General features: G+C 38.6%; 1 protein-coding gene, 1 long non-coding RNA gene and 1 pseudogene across 2 annotated transcripts; all 3 read left to right on the forward strand.

The window, feature by feature from the left end:
• Positions 1-11,299: 11,299 nt before the first annotated feature.
• On the forward strand, positions 11,300-11,842 carry LOC135693501 (uncharacterized; annotated as a pseudogene).
• LOC148959119 (uncharacterized) lies at positions 11,752-19,594 on the forward strand. The gene is made up of 2 exons (XR_016144297.1): positions 11,752-13,144; positions 13,463-19,594. It is a non-coding gene; the product is annotated as an uncharacterized LOC148959119 (long non-coding RNA).
• LOC148959120 (uncharacterized) lies at positions 16,066-16,653 on the forward strand. Its single transcript, XM_089111451.1, has one exon. It carries the CDS (start codon positions 16,066-16,068, stop codon positions 16,651-16,653), a length of 588 nt encoding a protein of 195 aa, XP_088967577.1.
• Positions 19,595-20,966: the final 1,372 nt, after the last annotated feature.

Consider the following 20,966-nt stretch of genomic DNA (forward strand, 5'->3'; position numbering starts at 1 on the left):
GGAGAAAGGCTGGCAATCGACAAAGTCGATCTTGGAGCAAAGTTCACACATGAGTTGAATTCATATGCAGACGCCAGTTCAGGGGAATCGACAGCAAAGTAAATGAAATGCGACAAAGATGTAGCGAGATGCTTGCAGAGGCTTTGAATCAAGTTGAAAAACGTCTGCCAAAGCCCACTGCTGTCTTTAAAGGTCTCAGCAGCCTTTCACCAGGCACGATCCTGAGCCCAACGTCACAAGTTGCCTTTAATGATCTTCCAATGCCGCACCTTCGAGCTGTCAATCAAGATGACATTGAGCAACAGTTTAGAAAAATATTACATGTTGCCTGGGTCGAGGAGTCTGTATTTGATGGTAGGATCCCAAAGGACACAGATAAATTCTGGTCGGGAGTATTGCAGTATAAGACTTCATCTGGATGTGTCCCCTTCCGTGAATTGGCAATTTACGCATTGTCCTGTTTTTCGACACCAGTCAGCAATGCTGTGGTTGAAAGAGTTTTTTCCACAGTTGAAAGAGTTTTTTCCACTGTAACGAATGTGAAGACCAAAGTGCTAAATCGTCTTGGTTCTAAGATGCTTGATACAATTATTCAGATTTGCACTCATCTACAGTTCCAAGGAAAGTGCTGCAAAGATTTCACAGTTACAAAGGACATGTTTGAACGCTTCACTTCACAGAACATGTACTCAAATGCAGGTGATGAGCAAGATCAAGACTTAATGGGAGAAGATGACGAACTAACGCTTTTAAAATATGTTTAAATGATTTGATGTTTTGTTGAAAAGAGTTTTTTTTCTTTTTCGCAAGTTTTCTACTTACGGCCAAAATTCGGCCAACTTTTTTCGTATCGGCCAAAAATTTTTTTGACGGCCAAGGGCTTTAGAAAACGGCCAAAATCGAGAAATGGCAACCCTGCAAATGGATGCGCCAGGCCTACGCTGCGATGCCAGTAGAACATCAAAGCACCTTAACAAGGGAACATTTCATTAACGGCCTCCGCCCCTCTTTAAAACGAATGGTTTTGATATCCGACCTAGCTTGTTTTGACAAAGCTATTGAGGTGGCGAAAAAGGAACTGCCCCAATGGAACAACATCTTTCTACCCCAAGTCAAAGTGCCACACCTGTAGCAACAATCGTTAGTGATAACACAAAGTTGACAGATTGATTAGACAGGTTAGAAAGCACGGTGGAAAAGCTAACTTTTCATCATCATCAGCTCCGTAGCCGAGGCGGCCGTGAGTGCACCCAGTTCGTGATAGCCTTTCTCCAGCCTTCCCGATTAACCGTCATACTACTCAAGGTGTTGCCTCTTTCTCCCGTCCACTCAGTAATATTCCCCATCCAGTTTCTCTGTGGTCTCCCTCTGCCCCTGCTTCCCTCCATTCCGCCTTCCAACACAGCTCTACCAGTTCCTCCTCCACGAACCAGATGTCCGAAGTACTGGAGCTTCCTCCTCTTCACCACATCCATCAGATCTTCCGGTTCATATCCACAGATCTCTTTGATCTTATCCATTATCCACTCATTTGTCTTCCTGTCCTTCCAAGTTACTCCCAATAGCCGCCTGTATGACTTCATCTGCATTGCTCTTATTCTTTGCTCATCTGCTCTACTTATCGTCCAGCTCTCACAAGCATACAGCAGATTTGCCAACACTATGGACCTCAGCAGCATCAACTTGTTCTTCATTGTTACATCTTTTGATTTCCAAATGTTTTCAAGTTTTGCCAATGCACTCGTTGCTCTACCAATTCGAATCCGGATTTCTTTTACCGATGTTCCATCCTGTACTATCGTTGACCCCAAGTAGGTGAAGTTTTCACTTGTTCCAAAACTACTCCATCTACGGTCACTTTGACCACTACACCATCAACATTGTCTCCTTTTCCCACTACCATCGCCTTGCTCTTCTCTATACTTATCTCCATTCCATAACTCTTCGCAGCCACTTCTAGCCTTTTTGTAACCTCGTTTATACCCTCTGCAGTTTCGTCTAACAGGTCAATGTCGTCTGCAATCCTTAGATCCATCAGCTTTCTCCCTGCACACCTCACACCTCCTTCATAACCTTCTAATGCGTCGCCCATTATCCTCTCTAAGAAAAGGTTAAACAAGGTCGGAGATAGTAGACAACCCTGTCTAACACCAATGTTAGTCTTGAACCATTCACTATACTGATCTCCACTTAACACCTTTGATCTAGCACTATCATACAAACTCTTTATTAGCAATGTCATTCCTTCTCCAATGTTGTACTTTCTCATGGTGTGCCAAAGTGCGTCATGCCACACACGATCAAATGCTTTGCGGAAGTCAATGAAGTTGTGGAATATCAACTTCCCCATGTCTCTTGCTTTCTCGTTCAGTAGCCGCAGAGTTGTGACTTGCTGCACAGTACTTCTTCCTCTTCTAAATCCAGCTTGAGAATCACTCAGTATTTCTTCCACTCTTGGTGTCAACCTCTTCAAGATTATCCTTAACAGGACTTTTGAGGCGTGGCTAATTAGGCTAATCGTACGATAATCTGTACATCTCCTGCTGTTCGTCTTCTTTGGAATGGTGATAAGTACAGATTCTGTCCATTGGCGCGGCCATTGCTTGCTTTTCAAAATCTCATTGCACAGTTGGTGCATTAAGAGGAATGTTGTCTCTCCTCCATTCTGGATTAGCTCCTAAGTGATGTTATCTGCTCCTGGCGACTTGTTCTTCTTCAGCTCCTGGATCGCACTACGTACTTCTGACATCAGGATGGTCTCTTATTCTTGTCGTTCTTCCGTGACTTGTTCTTTCAGCACTTCCTGGTCTTTCTGGATGTTGTAGTTGAAAAGTTTTTCCATCTCCTACAGATGTCATCACTCTTCGTTAGTAATGTTCCATCTTTATCCTCAATAATGCCAGCTTGTTTCCGTTTGGTTTCATCCATATATGAGCCACACAACTTCTTTACAGTTTCGTATGCCTTCTTGGTGTTGTTCCTTCTTAGATTTTCTTCGATATCTTGTGCTTGACTGATGATCCACTTGTTTTTTGCTATGTTGATTTCATTCCTCACTTTTCTATTCGCAACTCTATACTCTAATAGATCATTTGCTCCTAGATGTCTTCTCCTTCTCTTATCTCGCCTCACATCGCATGCCTTCAGCACTTCAGGTTTTACCGAAATTTCGTACGGTAAAAGAAGGAAAACATTCAGTAAGATACTTTGGCCCATATCTGTGGAGCAAATTGAAGAGAGCTATCAAGGAGGTGACAACAATAACCCAATTCAAGAAATGTATAAGAAAAATGGACTTAGAAACTCTTTTAGACTGTAGACTTTAGTTTAGTTGTACATAGGATTTTTAGAAATTTTTATGTTTTAATAATTATACTGTAATTTCATATTTTATGCTCTAATTTAACTTTATATACTTTTTTCGTTGTGTCCCCAATTAGCTTGTAAGCTAAATATTTTTTGACACATTAATAAAGTTTTTGATTGATTGATTGATTGATTGAGGTGTTATCCACGGCTTCTTGATTGGTGTCGCTTTTCCTAATTTTTCCTCCGCAGTTTTTTCCAGTGTGTCAGTGAACACATCACACAGGTCTTGTGGGTCTTGGTCGAGCAGTAACAGTGGTGCAAACTTTCCTGCTAGTTCTTCATGATAAGATTCTGCAACTTCCGGGACTTTCAGCTTCTCAATATCGAATCTTGTTCTGCTCAACTTGTTCTTCTTGATTGTACTCAACTTCACTTTTAGTGTCATCATCACTAGATCGTGATCACTGCCGATGTCTGGCTTATTGAACGTTCTTGCCTTTGCTCTGTTGACTCCCGTCATGAATCTCCTCGAAATGAATATCCAGTCGATCTGGTTGTGTGTCCTACCATCTGGTGAGTACCATGTTTATTTTCTCGAAGCTTTGTGGTTGAACAGCGTGTTGGCAGCTGTCAGACGATGTCAGACGAGGCAAATTCCAGCAGCTGCAGTCCTCTATCATTTGTTTCTCCAAGTCCAAATCTTCCAATAGTTCCCTTCCAATTTGCGAATGCATCAGCTCCAATCTTCGCATTCCAGTCACCTTGCACTATAAACACATCTTTTCTGGGAATGGTTTTTAGCAGTTTCTCCAGGTCATCGTAGAATTCTTCTACAAGTTCATCGCGGCAATCATTGGTTGGTGCATACACTTGCACAATTGTCATGTTGATTGGTTTCCCCGCCACCTTGATTGCTGCTATTCGGTCGCTGATCGGTGTGAATTCTAGCACTGCGTTTTTGGTGTTCTTGTTCAATAGGAATCCCACACCTCTTTCATGCTTCTTCTCATCACCTATTAGACCGGGCTACAGTGGCGGTAGGTACCACCTCAGGGCGGATAAATTCAAATGGACATTTTCAGGTAGCTATGAGTCTGGTTACTTGGAAAAGTGATGGTGAACGGGAAATTGTTGGGGTTTAAGGGGTAAATACGGGGGTTAAAGTTCGTCATATTAGCATATTACCTCTGCGGAGGAGCCACTGTTTTGTTTACGACTTCAGAGCATGGCAAGTGCTTGTTATCATATTAAAATGATCTAGAGGGAATCTTTTAGAGCCTCTTCTTTAAATTCCGACATATTGCTACAATAAGAGTAGTCACGTGACCAATTTTTACCCCTTACCATATTTGGAAGGTGAGCTTTTTTAACAGAATACATTTGTTCTTTTTTTTGTACCACGTATTCTTTTGGTTAATACTCTTAAATGTTAAAAGATGCAAGTTAAGGCAAAGATACCTGCATTTGTCATTGTTTATCCATTTTAGGTTTCATTTTCACTTTCTTTATCATCTCCAAAGGTCACGTTTTCTTCAAGATCCATAATCAAGTCAGTCAGTTCGTCTGGAAATGCTTGTCGTTGCCAGCCTATAGTCAGATTCCCTTTCCAGCCAATTTTTTCCTCACATCATTGACATTTTTTTGCCGGTATCCATATAAATGGCAAACATATTCTTCAAGGTTAACAAATATTTGCTCATCAAGTTCCCATACCTGCCCAAGTAGCGAAAATGTGTTAACAAATCTGTTGTTCTTCTGGACCACCTCCCAACATTCTGATTTCCCTTTGCGGAAAAAAGATGACACATAGTCATTCCCCGTGAATGCATGAAAGCCTATCAGGCACTTCTTCAAACCATCTTTCATCTCAATATCAGACAAAAATAGTCCTTTTCTATTCAAACCAACTCCAAAATCGAGATATACTTGACTTTGCTCTTTAATAATACTTAATAAAATTACCAAGATGTCGATGTCTGAGGATGGAGAGCGTACAACAACTTTTTTCGATGGATGCCGAGTTAAAGTGTTTCTTTTTCCTTGTAAACTCTTTGTAGCAGAATTCATGGTATTAAAATTCTTTAGCTATGAGATCAACATCTTTAATTTCATAATAAATGTTCGGATCGATATTGGCCTCAGCAGCTTCTTTTACGTTAGTTCGGCCTGCTTCGTCGTGATCGTTATTGGTACATGATGTTTCTGTTGCCTCTTTACCCGGTACTTTTGGCAAAAGTTACACAGCTGGGGATAAACATCTGGTCTCTGAGTAGCTGCAGTCTTTAGTCTTTGTGGACGCTGAATAGCTTCAGTGCTAGTTTTTGCGAGGATTTTCTCATGGGACAGGATCTTTGTAAATTTTTTATAACAAGGTTCTAAGTGAACTCCGTGCTTATTTGGATCAACTTCGTCAGGAATGGAGCTGCATTATTCTTCGTGGAGATTTTTGCCACCAAGTCGTAAACGAGTAGCCTTTGCAGCATAAATTTTATCTTTATTGATGTCAGACAAATCTTTAATAATACTGTACAGACAATCTTTGCTCGGGTAATGAACAATACAGCTTAGGCCTTGCATGTTTAAAAATATAAATAAAACAGGACCTCCTCAATAATTTAAAGGTACACAGAGAATCCAATTTTCAGAGCAAAATAACAACTTACATACTGAAAATGACGCTTAGAGCAAAACAATTCTTTCTTGGTAATGATGCACACAGGTCTTTTTGTTCTGCTACGTATTTCCGTGATTTCTCGAGTTCATTGCGTTACATATTTGTGTTACTATTTGTACAAATATTTTCAAAACGATGAATTGCGAAAAAAGTTGCCCAGCATCTGAAGGAGATGTGGAGTCATCACGTAATAACCAAATGCGCATGAAATCAAACGGACCTAATAAATTATCATGTCTTCGCAACCATTATTCTATACATAGTTCAAAACAGTCATAAATTCAAAGTTATTCAGGGTATCTATCAACAACAGCTCGGTTGTAGAATAATCTTGCTGATTTATACATTATTTTAACATTTAAGAGTATTAAACAAAAAAAATTTCAGGTATTCTGTTAGAAAAGGCTCACCTTCCAAATATGGTAAGGGGTAAAAATTGGTCACGTGACGACTCTTATTGTAGCAATATGTCGGAATTTAAAGAAGAGGCTCTAAAAGACTCCCTCTAGATTACTTTTTTATGATAACAAGCACTTGCCATGCTCTGAAGTCGTAAACAAAACAGTGGCTCCTCCGCAGAGGTAATATTCTAATATGACGAACTTTAACCCCCGTATTTACCCCTTAAACCCCAACAATTTCCCGTTCACCATCACTTTTCCAAGTAACCAGACTCATAGCTACCTGAAAATATCCATTTGAATTTCTCCGCCCTGAGGTGGTACCTACCGCCACTGTAGCCTGGTCTATATGTACCAAATCTTGTGTCCTTCTTCTGTTGTTCCTTCACCAATGCCCTTCCATCTCATTTCAGATATGCAGAGGATGTTCCAATTCAGTCTGTCCATTTCTTGTACCAAAACCTCCGCTTTTCCACATGCCTTCAACGTTCTGACATTCCATGTACCAATTGCTGTCTCTACCTTCGCCACTTTTCTGTTTCCTCTGGCTCTCCCGGCTCTCCTTCCCTCCACACCCTCCACTCCAGTTGTATACTTTACACTGCCTCCCCTGGAGGCTCCAGGAGACAGCGCGGCTGTTGTTGACCCGGGCCCCGACGGATCCGGTATGAGGTTGAAGTTAATTGTCATTCCATGGGTGTTTCAATAGGCAAGAAGTACTCAATGGTGCCCATCTCCTCTCCTTGAGTACCCAGTGACACTGCGTTCTGGTGTGCTCGGCCAAGGTCCTGAAGGATCTCTTGCCCGACCACGTGCTCCAAAAGTTGTTGGTCCCTGAAGACTCTTCCATCAACTGGAACTACTGGTACCCTGCTGCCAGTACCAGTCTATTTAACCCATAGATGGGGCGTATTTGACCCATACATGGGACCCTGTCAGGTACTACCACCCTGGGTCAAAGTGGACCTGGGAGCAGTAGCAGTTAAGGGGTCGCTCCATACTCCCCAGAACTCTGGATCTCCCGAACCAGAACCCTGCTACTGGATGCAGTTTAAAGTCATACCCAGGACCTGCTAACTTTTGCTCTAGCTAAATCCAAGCCCCCATCAGCACTACCAAATTATGGGAGAAGGCAAAACTGGCCAAGCAATTGTAACCTTAAGAGCAATGATGGGCAAGCAATATGTAATTTTTGAAGGAGACTGGGACACATCGAGCCTGGAGCTGTACTACTAAGAAGTTTGGTCTAAAGAAGTCAAAGAACTAGGTAATGCTGCTCACTTGTCACCAATGGGGTGTGATGCAGCTAAGGGTGAATTCAAAAATCCCCATATGAATGTAACAATGTAGATCAAACCAATCTATACCGATGTGTCACCTTCAATGCTAATGTCACAAATTATCAAACAGATATTTTTATCGATTCTGGACCAGGCATTACAATATTAAGTTCAGAATTGTTAAATCTTGTAAACAAAACATTCTAAAACAGTATTAGAGTTGCAACCGTGTAATATTAGAGCTAGAACGCCTACTGGCAAAGATCTTCACGTTCTAGGTACAACCTCTGTAGAGTAAGACTTGCTAGGAACAAACTTTCTTAAAAAGTGAAGCGCAAAGTTAGATTTAGGAAACATACAAATTAAGATAGGACAGCAGTATGTCCTTGTAAGTGTCCTTAAGGGCCCTAACCAAGTTCCTGTGTGTGTCTTTGAATCTTCGGAACTGCCTGCGCGTAGTGAAGCTGTTCTTGTAAGTGCACCATCCTTGTCGAACCAAAGCAGGAGATAGCTAGCAAAAAATCTTTACTTTTTCCTGCTTGCTGTATTGCATATGTTGATGACGTTCAAATCTCTGTTAGAATTGCACATACTAACAGTTTCCCAGTCAAAATATTTGCAGGAACTTGTCTAGGGATGGCAGAAATGATTGACAAAGGAAACATTGAAAAAGTCAAGAGTGAGTTGAATTCTGATTCTTCTACTTCTTGGATTGATAACATTGATTTATCAAATTGTAGTTTATCAGAATACGAGATGGTATCTTTGATTAAATCTTTGCTTGAATATCATATTTACAACTAATCTGAGTCTGACTTCGTTAGAGCTCATTGTTTTACTCACAAGATCGATGCAGTTGAACACCCTCCATTCCGGCAACAACCTTATAGGATCCCTCAGAGAACTTCATACTGTTGATAAACATATACAAGATATGCTTAATAAAGGTATAATCCAAAAATTGAAAAGTCCATGGTCACATCCGTTAGTAATTGTTGCCAAAAAGATGGCTCTTCTCGCTTTTGTATTGATTTTAAAAAATTAAATTTAATAACTAAGAAACAGATATTCCTTATGCCACATATTGACGAAGTACTTGATTCTTTAGGTGACCCTTGCAAATTTAACAATGTTTGATCTTGCTTCAGGATACTGGCAAATTCAAATGGATCCTAATGACATGGAAAAAACTGCCTTCTGTACTAGACAGGGTAATTTTGAATTTAAGGCTATGCCTATGGGTCTTGTTAATGCAAGCTTTACTTTTCAGAAAATGATGCAACTGGTTCTAAGTTGGTTCCCCTGGCAACGTTGTATGGTGTTTTCAGACAATGTTATAGTTTACTCAAAGTCATTTGAACAACATGTTAGAAATTTGTTTGTCTGTTTTTGATCGTTTTTGTACTGAAGGTCTCAAACTTAAACCACAGAAATGTCATTTCTGCGAGAAGTACTTCATTTAGGTCATGATGTGGGTAAGGATGGCATTAAACCTAAACCGGATAAGATCGCTATTACATTAAGAACTACCCCGCACCTAAGAATTGTAACAAGATCCCTAGTTCTGTAGCATTGGTTTCGTACTATCGCCATTTTATTAGACAACCGGTGTTGCGACCGGTGTGTGTGGAGGTGTCACACCTCCTCAATAACCCTTATTAAATGACAAAATGATATCATCTATGTCTAAAATGGCTGGCTTCAGTTATTGATTTAGAAACTGGCCTTCTTATTGATTTCGTGGTCCTGTCAAATTTTTGTATAAAATGCAAGATCGCAGAAGATGCAGAGCAAATCATAGAGTAGGCAGAAAAGTATGGAACAAATTGCTCAAAAAACTTCAATGGATCTTCAAATGCAATAAAGATGGAATGTGCAAAGAGACTGTGGAGAAGGTCAATAGAGAAAGACAAATTGCGCTGTGTTACCATGCTCTGTGATGGAAACAGCAAATCATTCAAGGCTGTATCAAATTTGCATGTGTATGGAAGGAAAAGCAGATAACAAAGGAGGAGTGTATAAACCATGTCTCTAAAAGGATGGGCACTGCTCTAAGAAAGCTAATTGATACTTTAAAGGCAGAGAGAGGGCAGTCCAATCTCTGGCAAAGGAAAGGTGACAAAGGACATGGTGCTAAGAATACAAAATTGTTATGGCAAAACTGCCAAGGAACACTCAAATCATGTGCCACTTCTGAAGAAACGGATTTTTGCAATTCTTTGTATGCAAACCCAAAGCATAATCATTGTCCCCCTGGTGCTACATCTTGGTGTTTCTGGCAGAGAGACCTTGCAAAATGCAACAGCTCTGGAAGTCACAAGGCTCATGCTACATTGTCATCAGATGTAGTAAAGAAAATGGTTCCAGTTTTTCAACGCCTTGCTAATGACGATTTACTGAAAAGATCTTCCTGTGAATCGAAGCAAAATAGCAATGAATCTTTTCACAGTGTTGTTTGAAGAATTTTCTCTAAAATTATTTATGTCGGAAGGTATACGCTTGAAACAGCTGTATCAATGGCAGCTTGCAAGTTTTCAATAGGAGCAACATTTAAAACAGCTAGGCATAAAGGCTGCAGTGCATACAAGAAAATCATCAGCCATTAAATCAGTGCAAAGGTTGGAAATAGCAAGAAAAACTTCCAATGATATAGCTAAAACAAGAAGAAGTTGATTAAAATAAAAAGGAACCGCAAAAGAGGTTTAGAAGAAAAAGCAAGAGGGAGACTCATTCTGCCGGTGACTTTTTATGAACAATGGCAACCCTTTATTATTTTTTCATGTTTTTGCTGCTGTAATGATAGTGATTTAGTTCAGAAAATGTAGCAAGAAGCTTGAACAAAAACTGAAATATCTTAACAGTTCAGAAATCTTAAAGAAAATGAACTTTTGACAACTTGTTACTAGTTTTGCTTTGTTTTTTGCATTCAGATTTTTTAAAAAGTCATTTTGTCAGGATCTGTTTTATGCGTAACTGTCTGACTAGGTCACTTCTTCATTTCATGACAGTTTCACCTATTTAGTCTTTATATCAATTTACTCACTATAAGCTGATTAATGCAATAAAGATGTCTGTTTTCAAATATTTTCAAAAAGAACTATCAAACATTGTTCAATAGAATTGTCACAGTTTTCAAATTTAAAGGCATGCAGTCTACTATGCTGCTGGATTTTGGAGATATGTGGCGTAAGCCAACTCCTAATTGCAAAGATGTACTGAAGCACTTCCACTTTGTGCGGCAGTGTATGTGTGCTTGATCAGTACCAAAAGGTTCGGCAAAGTCAGGGCATTGCTTTTTCAGCTTTGATGCAATGCGACTGTAGAGCTATAAAAGATTGAAAAGTTAAGCCATGTTTTGCATCAACAGGTTAGGTTCTTTAAGTTTGATCCAGTTTCACACTCAGGGAAGCTCGTTTTTGTCATTATCGTCATATTATAAGAAACATTAATAAGATTATAAATCAACAGAGGGAAGTTTTCTCTGTATTATCATTATAAGATGAGGTAATTTGCGTGGAGACTGGCCTAACAAATTAGGATATATTCTTTATCGTTGTAAATTATGTAAGACGGTTTGCAAGTGATGGCTGAAAGTTGACAAAGTTTTGTTGAAGGATCAGGTTTTTATAACCCTAATGAAAGTACAACAGCTTTTTCACTGTAGCACTTCAACGATCAGTAATATAATACTGACACTTGTTCATGTACGCTGCAAGCTGCTTTATGATTTTATTAGGGCTGTTGAAAAACTGTGCCATCAAGGGAAAAGAATAGATCTTCTATGCCTGAATCATTTTCATTATTTGGCCATTGTAAAATGATAATTGACTGCACAGATATTGAGGTCGCTGCCCCTGGCTCGATGAGTGGACAAAAACTGATCTGTTCAACATACAGAGGAATGAACTCATTGGGGTTGCACCAAATGCTGTCATTACTTATGTAAGCAAGCTGTTTCCTGGCTCAACAACTGATGAAGCCATTGTTGAGAAATCTGGAGTGCTACATCATTTTGAAGCAGGAGATATTATACTAGCAGATAAGGGGTTTTTAATATCAGATATTCTTCTGCCAGGTGTTTCCGAGAACTTCCCCCATTCTTATATAATGGAAAGTTTCATTCAAGTGAATTAAAGCTCATGAAAACAAATGCAAGATGCAGAATTCACTTTGAATGAGGAAACACAAGGCTTTAAGTGCTACTGACATGAAAAATGAAAAAAAATAAAAAAACATTTTTATTGCCTAATCCTATCAAGCTAAGAGCGCTGAATCGAATGCTATAGTTTTTTCTTGCATATCTTGCATAATGCACTTATTTCAAGCTCCAAAGTACGGATTTTCGTTAGTTTTTGTTCGAATAAAAAAACGCAACCAAAGAGGAATTTCAGGAATTCATGACGTATTATGGTGTGTTAGTGCAACAACGATGTCAGATTATCGCGTGCATTTGAAATGTGGCAGACAAGGAGGATAGAAAAAACGACCTAAAGGTAGCAAATATTGCTGTGCTGGTGCACCGAACGATACTAGCTGTAAGAATAATAGCCATACTCCTGGAATTTCTATGCATGCGTTCCCGAAAGATGAAAAACAGCGTCGATTATGGGTGCAATTTGTAAGAAGACACAGGGCTGGTTTCACTCCGTCATCTTTGTCCGCTCTCTGTTCTATTCATTTCAAACCTATTAATTTTGTAAGACGCGTAGACATCACTTTGGAAAGTACTTCTACTGGCATTACCAGACAGCGCAGACTTGAAATTGGTGCTGTTCCTTCAATTGATGCGGCAGGAAGCCCCCCCGAATCACTTCCCTCAAAGCGTCAGCAAAGGCACCTCAAAAGAAAAGTACGTATGACACCACTGTTCTCTACTGTGAATGGGGGTTGTAATTATCCACCCCTCAATTTTGCAAAAATACATATGGTCAACATAACTTTTTTTAAAATTGAAGAAAAGTTGTTGAGGGGTAAGGTGTACACATACTTTCTATTATTTACAAATAAAAGAATAGCAGACAGTGCATGATAATAGACAGTGACTCATTATATATTTTCCCAGTGACACAAACAAGGGTTGTTAATGCTTACAAAAAATTTCACTAAGGAAGTTCCCAGCTTGATTGGTTATAGATGCCAAACAATACAATTTTGTGTAACGTTGTCTCTAAAAGACAGTGTTTTGCATGACCACCATGGAAGGCTTTTGCGTGTCTGCAGGAAAAATTATAAAATGCTGTTGCTGTCTAATAATTAAAACATCATGTGTACGGAAATAGGGTTGTCTTTGCACCTTTACTGATATCTCTATTGGGTCGGATGAAGACATGCCCATATCAGTGATTGCTCACGAAGAGTATCCACCTAACGACAACAAACCTTGTCAAAAATGTGACATTCTTTCAAAAAAGTTGTTGTACTACCAAAAGGGCAACAGCCGACTAAAGAAAGAGCTTCAAGAACTAAAGAACACACAAAACGTGAGTAAAAGTGACAGCTTTAATTAACATATTTATCAGGGATATGTAGAATAGGGAAATGTATAAAATTGTTAAAAGAAAAATATGTTGCATTCGAAAAATTTAAAGTTAAAAAAAAGGGACCCATGGTGGCATACAAAATTCAAAGGGAGACGGGTTGGCAGTTGTTTGGAACTCGGGAGAGCCATTGCTATGTTTCGGAAAATGCTCAACTTTTGTGCCATTCTAGGTTATTGTCAAAGGATGCACTTTAAGACCTCTCCATTCTAACAGTGCCTTGCTATAAAAAATTATCGAACATTTTCTATATTTTCTCAGCCCACTTCCTTGAGCCAACTAGATGAGACTGAGACTGTTGTTGACTCAGATTTCTCTGAACTTACAGCAGCGACGGAGATGAGACTGAAGATGACATGCTGGATGTCTGGGAGAACAAAGTAAATATTGATGATGATGATGATGATGATGATGACAACGATGTTTCTGATGGAAGTGAACCAGTATGTATTGAAAAAGCGGATCCACAAAAAACAGACAAAGGAAAACAAACTCATCTGCCAGCAGAGTGAAGTGAGTTCAAATTGAAACATGCGCTTTAGAGTTTAGATGAAATGTTTTTGAATTTGAACAAAAAAAAGTTGTTTGCTGCATACATTTGAAATAGACTATGGAAAAGAGTGGTGGCATCATATGATTATATAGGGGAAGCAGTGGCGTAGCGTGACTTTTTCAACTGGGTATTCTCTATTTAACAAAAGGGTGGAGCAGGGTGTGGCTCAATGGGGCTTGATGAAAATAAGGGGATAATAGGAAGATTAAAAGGACTAGCTATTGAAATTTTATCTAATTTTCTTTTTGGTTCATTTGCAAGTACTGCACTGTCAGGGCATTACTATGATGAAAACGATACTTTGCTGAAGAACCCAACGCAAATATACTCTTAGAACTCATACATTGCATCAAATTACCACTAACCGTTTCATCAAAAGTAATTCAAATCAAAACATATCATTGAAAGTCAGTAAAACATATCAACAATAGGGCTTTCGAAAGTTTCGAAATTATTCACATGGAGCATTACACGAGTTATAAATGGTTTGTGGTATGCAGTAAAGACTTTTTTCTTCAAGACCTAATAGTGATATTTTCGATACAAATTAATGGTTGAAAGAATCGAAGGTAATGAGACGAGACTGCACAATAATGCAACTGAATGCGCTCGAATAATGCAAACAAAAAAGGCCAACAATATAACTGAATGCACTAGACAACTATAACGATATTATCCAGGCCTATCTGCATTTACTTTAATTCTATCACATAATGCAAACAGAAGCATCCCTGATTGACAAGCAATAACAAAATTGGTATTTCTAAAGGGAGCAGATCTGAGTCAATGTAGTATTATGCAGAAGCCTACCTTACCTTTCCACTTTGCTGTTGGTAGATTAAGATTAGGGGTCAAATGAGAGAATGATTATGAAACAGTAATACGGACATTGCAATAGTTTTTGAATTAAGTCATATTTACTGTTTTTCATGAAGCTCCATCACTCCAACGGCTCCGATGTCCATTAACTGTTTATATCGATCTCAAAACGAGACTATTTTGAACTAACTTTGAGGCTGTACGCTGCATATTTCTCAGCGTACAGGAGCATTGTTTTAGCTGATTAACGGTAAATATTATTCATGGAAAGGAGCATTTTGATTGGTTAAAGTACCGTCTAGGGTATTCACTGCGTATTCATGACCGATCTCTATTCAACATGAAGTAGCTCAATCTTCAAAATTAGCTTCAAAGATCTCCCAGCTTCTCTATGCTTCACAGCGTTATCGTTTTCATCAATTTCGTGATATTTTGTACTTATACAAAATGTAGAATATCGAAGGTAACGAATTCAACCAGAATCAATAGCCCAAAAACATTTTTTTCTTATTACAATTATACGTCGCATTAATATTTTTTCTGAGAAATCTCAAGATTTGTAACCAAGGAATGCAAGATTTGCCACCAGAAAACGCACCTACTGTTTAAAGGCCGGTTTACACAATAATTGACTGCTAATTGAACGTCACAGATTTTTCATTTGACCACTGATCAAATGGAAAAGTCTTTGATGCAATTTCTTCAAAGGCACTGACAAGTTGATCATGCTATTGATTTTCCCAGAATGAATAATTTCTATTAGCCTAAGAGTCTCAGTGAATAATTTGAATGATTTCGTATATGCAACATAAAATGTTAAACATAAATGCAAGTACATGAGGTGTGACCATAGGTGAGGTCATAGGTGTGGCATCTAAAAGTTGACTTCAGCATAGCCTCCCTTCGCAACTTTTCAAAACCAGCTGTTCTTACTTCCAGAAGCTTGAGAGTTAGCTTCAGAAACGTTGTTTTAGAAATTCATGTGATTCACTCTTACTATCAGGTGAACACATTGGTTGTTACGTTTTTATATGTAGTCCATTTTCTTCTATTAAAATTTTTTTCTTCTTTCAGTGCTGATCAAAAGCTGCCAGCAGAAGATGAAAATAAATTTATAGTGTTCCAGTCAATGCTAATTTCCCTTTTCACAATGTTCCGCTTCAAATGCCACCATAAGGAAACATCTGTGGAAATGTTTAAAAAAGGAACCATGGTGCAAGTTCTGCAGACTTGTGACAAGTGCAATAATTCATTCAAGTGGAGCAGTCAGCCATTGTGTCATAATAAATGATCTTCACTTGTATGGACATATTTCATGACTTTTAGTTCCCTGTGGCCTGTGGGCCAGCAGTTGTTGTTGTCAGCGGTCGTCTGTATCAGTGGCCGCCATGTTTGTCATTTAGTTTAGATTTATTGTTGATTAAAGCCTAACTTTAGGTCAATATAGTAGTTAATCTCACTACAATTTAATCAACAATATTCTCAAGAGGACATGGATAGATTCTTACGGCCAGAGCGACTAGAAACCGATCCAAACAGTGGAACAGCGGCGAAGGAATGGCTTCACTGGAAACGTACGTTTGATAATTTCTTGGCCGTTTTACCACAAGAAGGTTTAGATAAACTTGCAGTCTTATCCAATTTTGTCTCCCCAAGTATCTTTCAACACATAGAAGATTGTGAAGATTATAAAACATCGATTGAAGCACTTCAGACTCTCTTTATCAAACCGAAAAACGAAGTCTTTGCTCGTCATCTTTTAGCTACTAGGAAACAAGCTCCAACTGAAACATTGGACGAATATTTACAAGCCCTGAAAGCATTAAGCAAAGATTGCAACTTCAAGAACGTCACAGCTGTACAATACTGTGAAGAGAGTATAAGAGATGCATTTATTGCTGGATTACAGTCCAAAATCATACGCCAAAGACTTTTGGAAAACAAAACCCTCGACTTAAAAACCATGTTCGATCAGGCTAGATCTCTTGAGTCAGCCATGAAGAGTTCTGAGTCATATTCAACTCCAAACACACTCATCAATGCTGCTATTCCTGCTGAGTCTTTAGATAGCCAGGAGTAACTCTGGTTGCTGCTGTAGAAACAACTTCTTCCAGCTGCTATTTCTGTGGCAACAACAGGCACCCAAGATCTAAGTGTCCTGCAAAGGATGCTACATGTGCTAAGTGTCAAAAAAAGGAACACTATGCCAAAGTTTGTCAAAGTAAAGCTACCTCAAGGGTATCAGCATCTCTACACTCACCTGTTATAGCCGCTACTCAAAGTCCTGGGTCTCTTTCAAAGTCAACAGCTACAATCAGCCTAGGAAACTTGAATGTGAAGGCACTATTTGACAGTGGCAGCACTGAGAGTTTCATCCACCCAAATCTAGTTAAAAGGGCTGGGCTGACTGTGAAACGATCTAGTAGTGCTGTTTCCATGGCTCCTACGGCCTTATCAGCCAATGTTACAGGAACTTGTAGCTCTAACCTTGAATACAAGAACCAGAAATACTCCAACCTTTGCTTTTCAGTCCTTCCTGGGCTCTGTGCTGATCTTATACTTGGACTGGACTTCCAGTCACAGCATGAGAGCATTACATTTCAGTATGGGGGCAGCCAACCCCCACTGTCAGTTTGCGGTTTCAGTACCCTCAACATGAATCCACCTGAGCCTGACCCTTCAGTACCCTCAACATGAATCCATCAATTCCAAGACTGGTCCAGGACACAATATTCCCATTGATCTAGCAATGGAACACTATCTAGGAATCATCAAACTTAATAAAAGAAAACTCGGTCCAAACCAAACCAATCCAAATATTATGGACTTTTATGTTAAAGCTCTTGTATATACTTAAAGCTTTTTAGATAGTTGTGATAACATGTGCAAGATAATATGGCGATCAGGAAAACATTAATACAAAATATAAAATCATCAAAAAGCTTCTCACAGGAAAGGCTTTTGTATGCCAGCCAATCAGAAAATTTCATCATTCTGCCAGCCAATGGAGCTCACACGAACCCAGTGACTATTGCCTGGATGCATTATTTGAACAAACTCTGATGAGACAGCATCATAATTTCTTGCAGGTCCAAGGGTAGGCCACTGAAATCCTTCAATCATTGGGTTCTTCTCTTTCAAAAGAAACTGTGATTGATGTATGATCACATCGTTCATCCAACCATCTTCAGCTTTAATCGATGACAAATCTTTTTAAGTCGTTTCTCCACTTCAAATAGTAAATATTAATAAATTGAATGTCAGAGTTTAAAAACAAGTTAAAATTTTAATTTCAGAATTTAAAAACATGTTTAGCACTTAAAGCCAAGGCTTCTTCAAAACATGTCTAAAGAAAGTTCTGAAAATTATTCTTTTGCAAATTTTGAAAAGTTTTATGCCCACCTAAGGCTTTTCTGGGTATTTTCACAATAGCTGAAAACACTTTTCTCAAGGGAACTGATCTAGCCTTAACTTAAATTGGGTACCTTGCTGTGGTGCCAAAAACCCTGTTTATTTTTTTGGCCAAGTGCATGACCAACTCTCCAGAGCTGGCTTCGCCACTGGATACAAATGGTCTCATTTGCTAAAAAATCTTCTGGCAATTGCACTTTTTGTAAAACTTTGCTTTCTCTTTTCCTTTGAGGTGGCCTGAATTCAGGTAACTTTCTGCAGTGTGGACAATATCACTTTTTGGGGGTTTTGGACACAGCTGATGGAAGAATGCAATCAATGTGAAATTCTTTGATTGAGCAAACATCATTTGAACAGGCGATAAGTGGCGATGATGAGGGTGTGTTGAAATAGCAAATATGGCTGGCTGGCACCTCTTTCAGGTTGGTCTTGCTAGTGTACCATCTCCCAAGAATTTCAGGAAGAATGCAAGATTTCCAAAATACCGTTAATTTTGGAATTTGGGCTTCCCAATTGGTCTCATCTGGAAATATGAGCTCAAATACAAACTGGGCCAAACCTTCTTTAAAACCACATACAATTCATTGTACAATCCCTTTGTTGTGAAAAGTTGGCGTTGAACTTGATAATAGTAGGCATGTGACCTTTTCATGTATATTCTCCATGATGATCTTTCTCCAGACAAGACAATTTCTTTAAAACATAGTCCTCAAAATTGAACTCCTTCAAACAGTAAGGACATTTATCCTCACAACATCCTTCACCACAACAATCGCAAGAACAAAAAAGGTCACAGGTTGCATGTAGAAAAGGAAGCTCTCTTCATTTACAAGCAATTCACTTTTTGTGACTTTAAAGTTACAATGATTTTTCACCATGTGTTTTTATATGCCTGGATGGCACTAGCCTCATGTGTGCAACCATGACTTGTTGCCTTTAATGTAAATTGAAATAGCTGAGGATAGCAAATTGTTTTTATCAAGGATTGTGAAGGCAGAGCTGGGTTTGTGTGACAGGCTGCTTTGCTTTGTGAGGCCCAAATTCTTCCAGCTCTATGAATAAAAAAGCTGCACTTTGAGATTGTGACACAGCATCTCTTTCAATCTGCTTTATCTCCTCTTGTGTTATGCTAATAGTTGTTTCAAAGCACTTTTGTATCAGTTCAGGATAGGACTGCCTCATATAAGTCTCTTGAAAAAGATCTGGTATTTTCAGGATTTCATGACTTTTGAATACAAAAGAATCACTGTGATCATCAATAGTACTGAGTAGAACAGCCTTTGATTTGCTCTGCTGAGGGCCATATAAAATGCGGATAGATCCTCTTTTGTTGGCCCTTCTACAAGTTCAAATTTAGTTGCATTTGTTACCTTGTTCTCTGTTTGCTAATTCGCTTTGAGATTTAGTACTTTCTTATCCATTTCAGCCTTGAGCTTTTCGATGAAGCAAAATTGATGTCAGATAAAATTGATAGTAAATACTCAATATTATAAGAAACATTATTTTTTAGAAGCATTATTAACTCTATTGTGCCAAGTACTGTTTATTATGAAAAAACCAGTTTCAACTCCTCACTACTTATAACACTGCTTTTAGCTGAGCAACAAGAAAGATTACGTTTCCCCGTTGACTTTCATTTTCATATTATTTATATTTCTTTATGCTATAACTTGTTTCATTAAAAATTCTAGGCAGGGCATTCCTCTGAACCATCGACCGCATTGCCTAACCTTTTTTTTCCCTGCTGATTATAGAACAATATGGCATTTACCAGGCGTACCTGTGCATACCATGCCATTCGAACCAAATTCGTTGTGTGGTGCGACAGCCACAGGCTATCCAGATGAGTGAAACAGTGATTAAAGCGATCTATCCCCTTTAATGAATGAGAATACAATTTATATCTCTCTTGTATTCACACCAAATTGACAAACAGCCTTCACTATGTAAAATTTTCTAAACTCACTGTATAAAATTCTTGACCCCAAAATTTAAACCTTGAGCAACATTTTCAGTTTCTAGAATTTGCTGTTAATAGATATATCATGAAGATTTATACGGTCTAATTCAACAGTGATACTTGATATTTGACCATGAAAAATGCGAGGTAAAAGTCTACAGCTGAACAACTTTTGTGGTCACGTCTCTTATTAATATATATTAAATAATAGGAACTGGAAACTGGCTGAAACTTTTGTGTTGCTCCTCCTGATTTTTTGGACAGTCTGCAACAAATCTATGGCCTTTCATTGATTTTTTGCAAACTGTGCAATGGGGTTTCTTCTTTAGTTCCTTGTCCACTGAAAGATCAGCAACTGAATCTTAAACTTAAAAAAGCAACATTCATAAGAACAAAACAGCAATAAATATTCAAGTTCTGTTAAAAGGGATGAAGGCACTTTATTGTTCCTCGACTACTGAATAATCCTCCCCCATCTGCTTATCTACTTTCAAAATTTTTCCAACCCCTATTTTTATTTTAACCTCCTTCATTAATTTTTGAAAATTCAAATAATAAGAGTAACACTTGTGTTTATTTTTTCATTTGTACATGACATCTTTTCAGTCCTCCATTAAAAAATTCTAACTTAGACATTAACTTGAAACCTTTATACTAAATAAATATGAATATCTGAAGCTGATCTTCCAGGGAGTTGCTCTTAAGAAGTCTTGTCTTAACAAGAAGGGCTCATCAAATTCCTATTAAAGCATGTCTTACACGCTTGTACAGCTCACTGATATCGTCATTAGGCATACCATTGTAATCCTTGATCCTAGAGTGAAAGCATACGATACAGTGAATTCTGCAAGAGAAACCCCACACTATTTATTAACCTGTCCTTTGACAGCAATTATGTGACCCACCTCTGATAGATCGACTAGAATGTTACAAATACTCATCCACATTACATACGTGAAGATGTTCCTGGAACATCTTAAGTTTCTAATTTTTCCTGTCCTGTCTTTCCTTAAGGCATCCTC

This window comes from Rhopilema esculentum, chromosome 11 (assembly GCF_057945365.1).
Source record: "Rhopilema esculentum isolate cy_ngs chromosome 11, ASM5794536v1, whole genome shotgun sequence".
NCBI lineage: Eukaryota > Metazoa > Cnidaria > Scyphozoa > Rhizostomeae > Rhizostomatidae > Rhopilema > Rhopilema esculentum.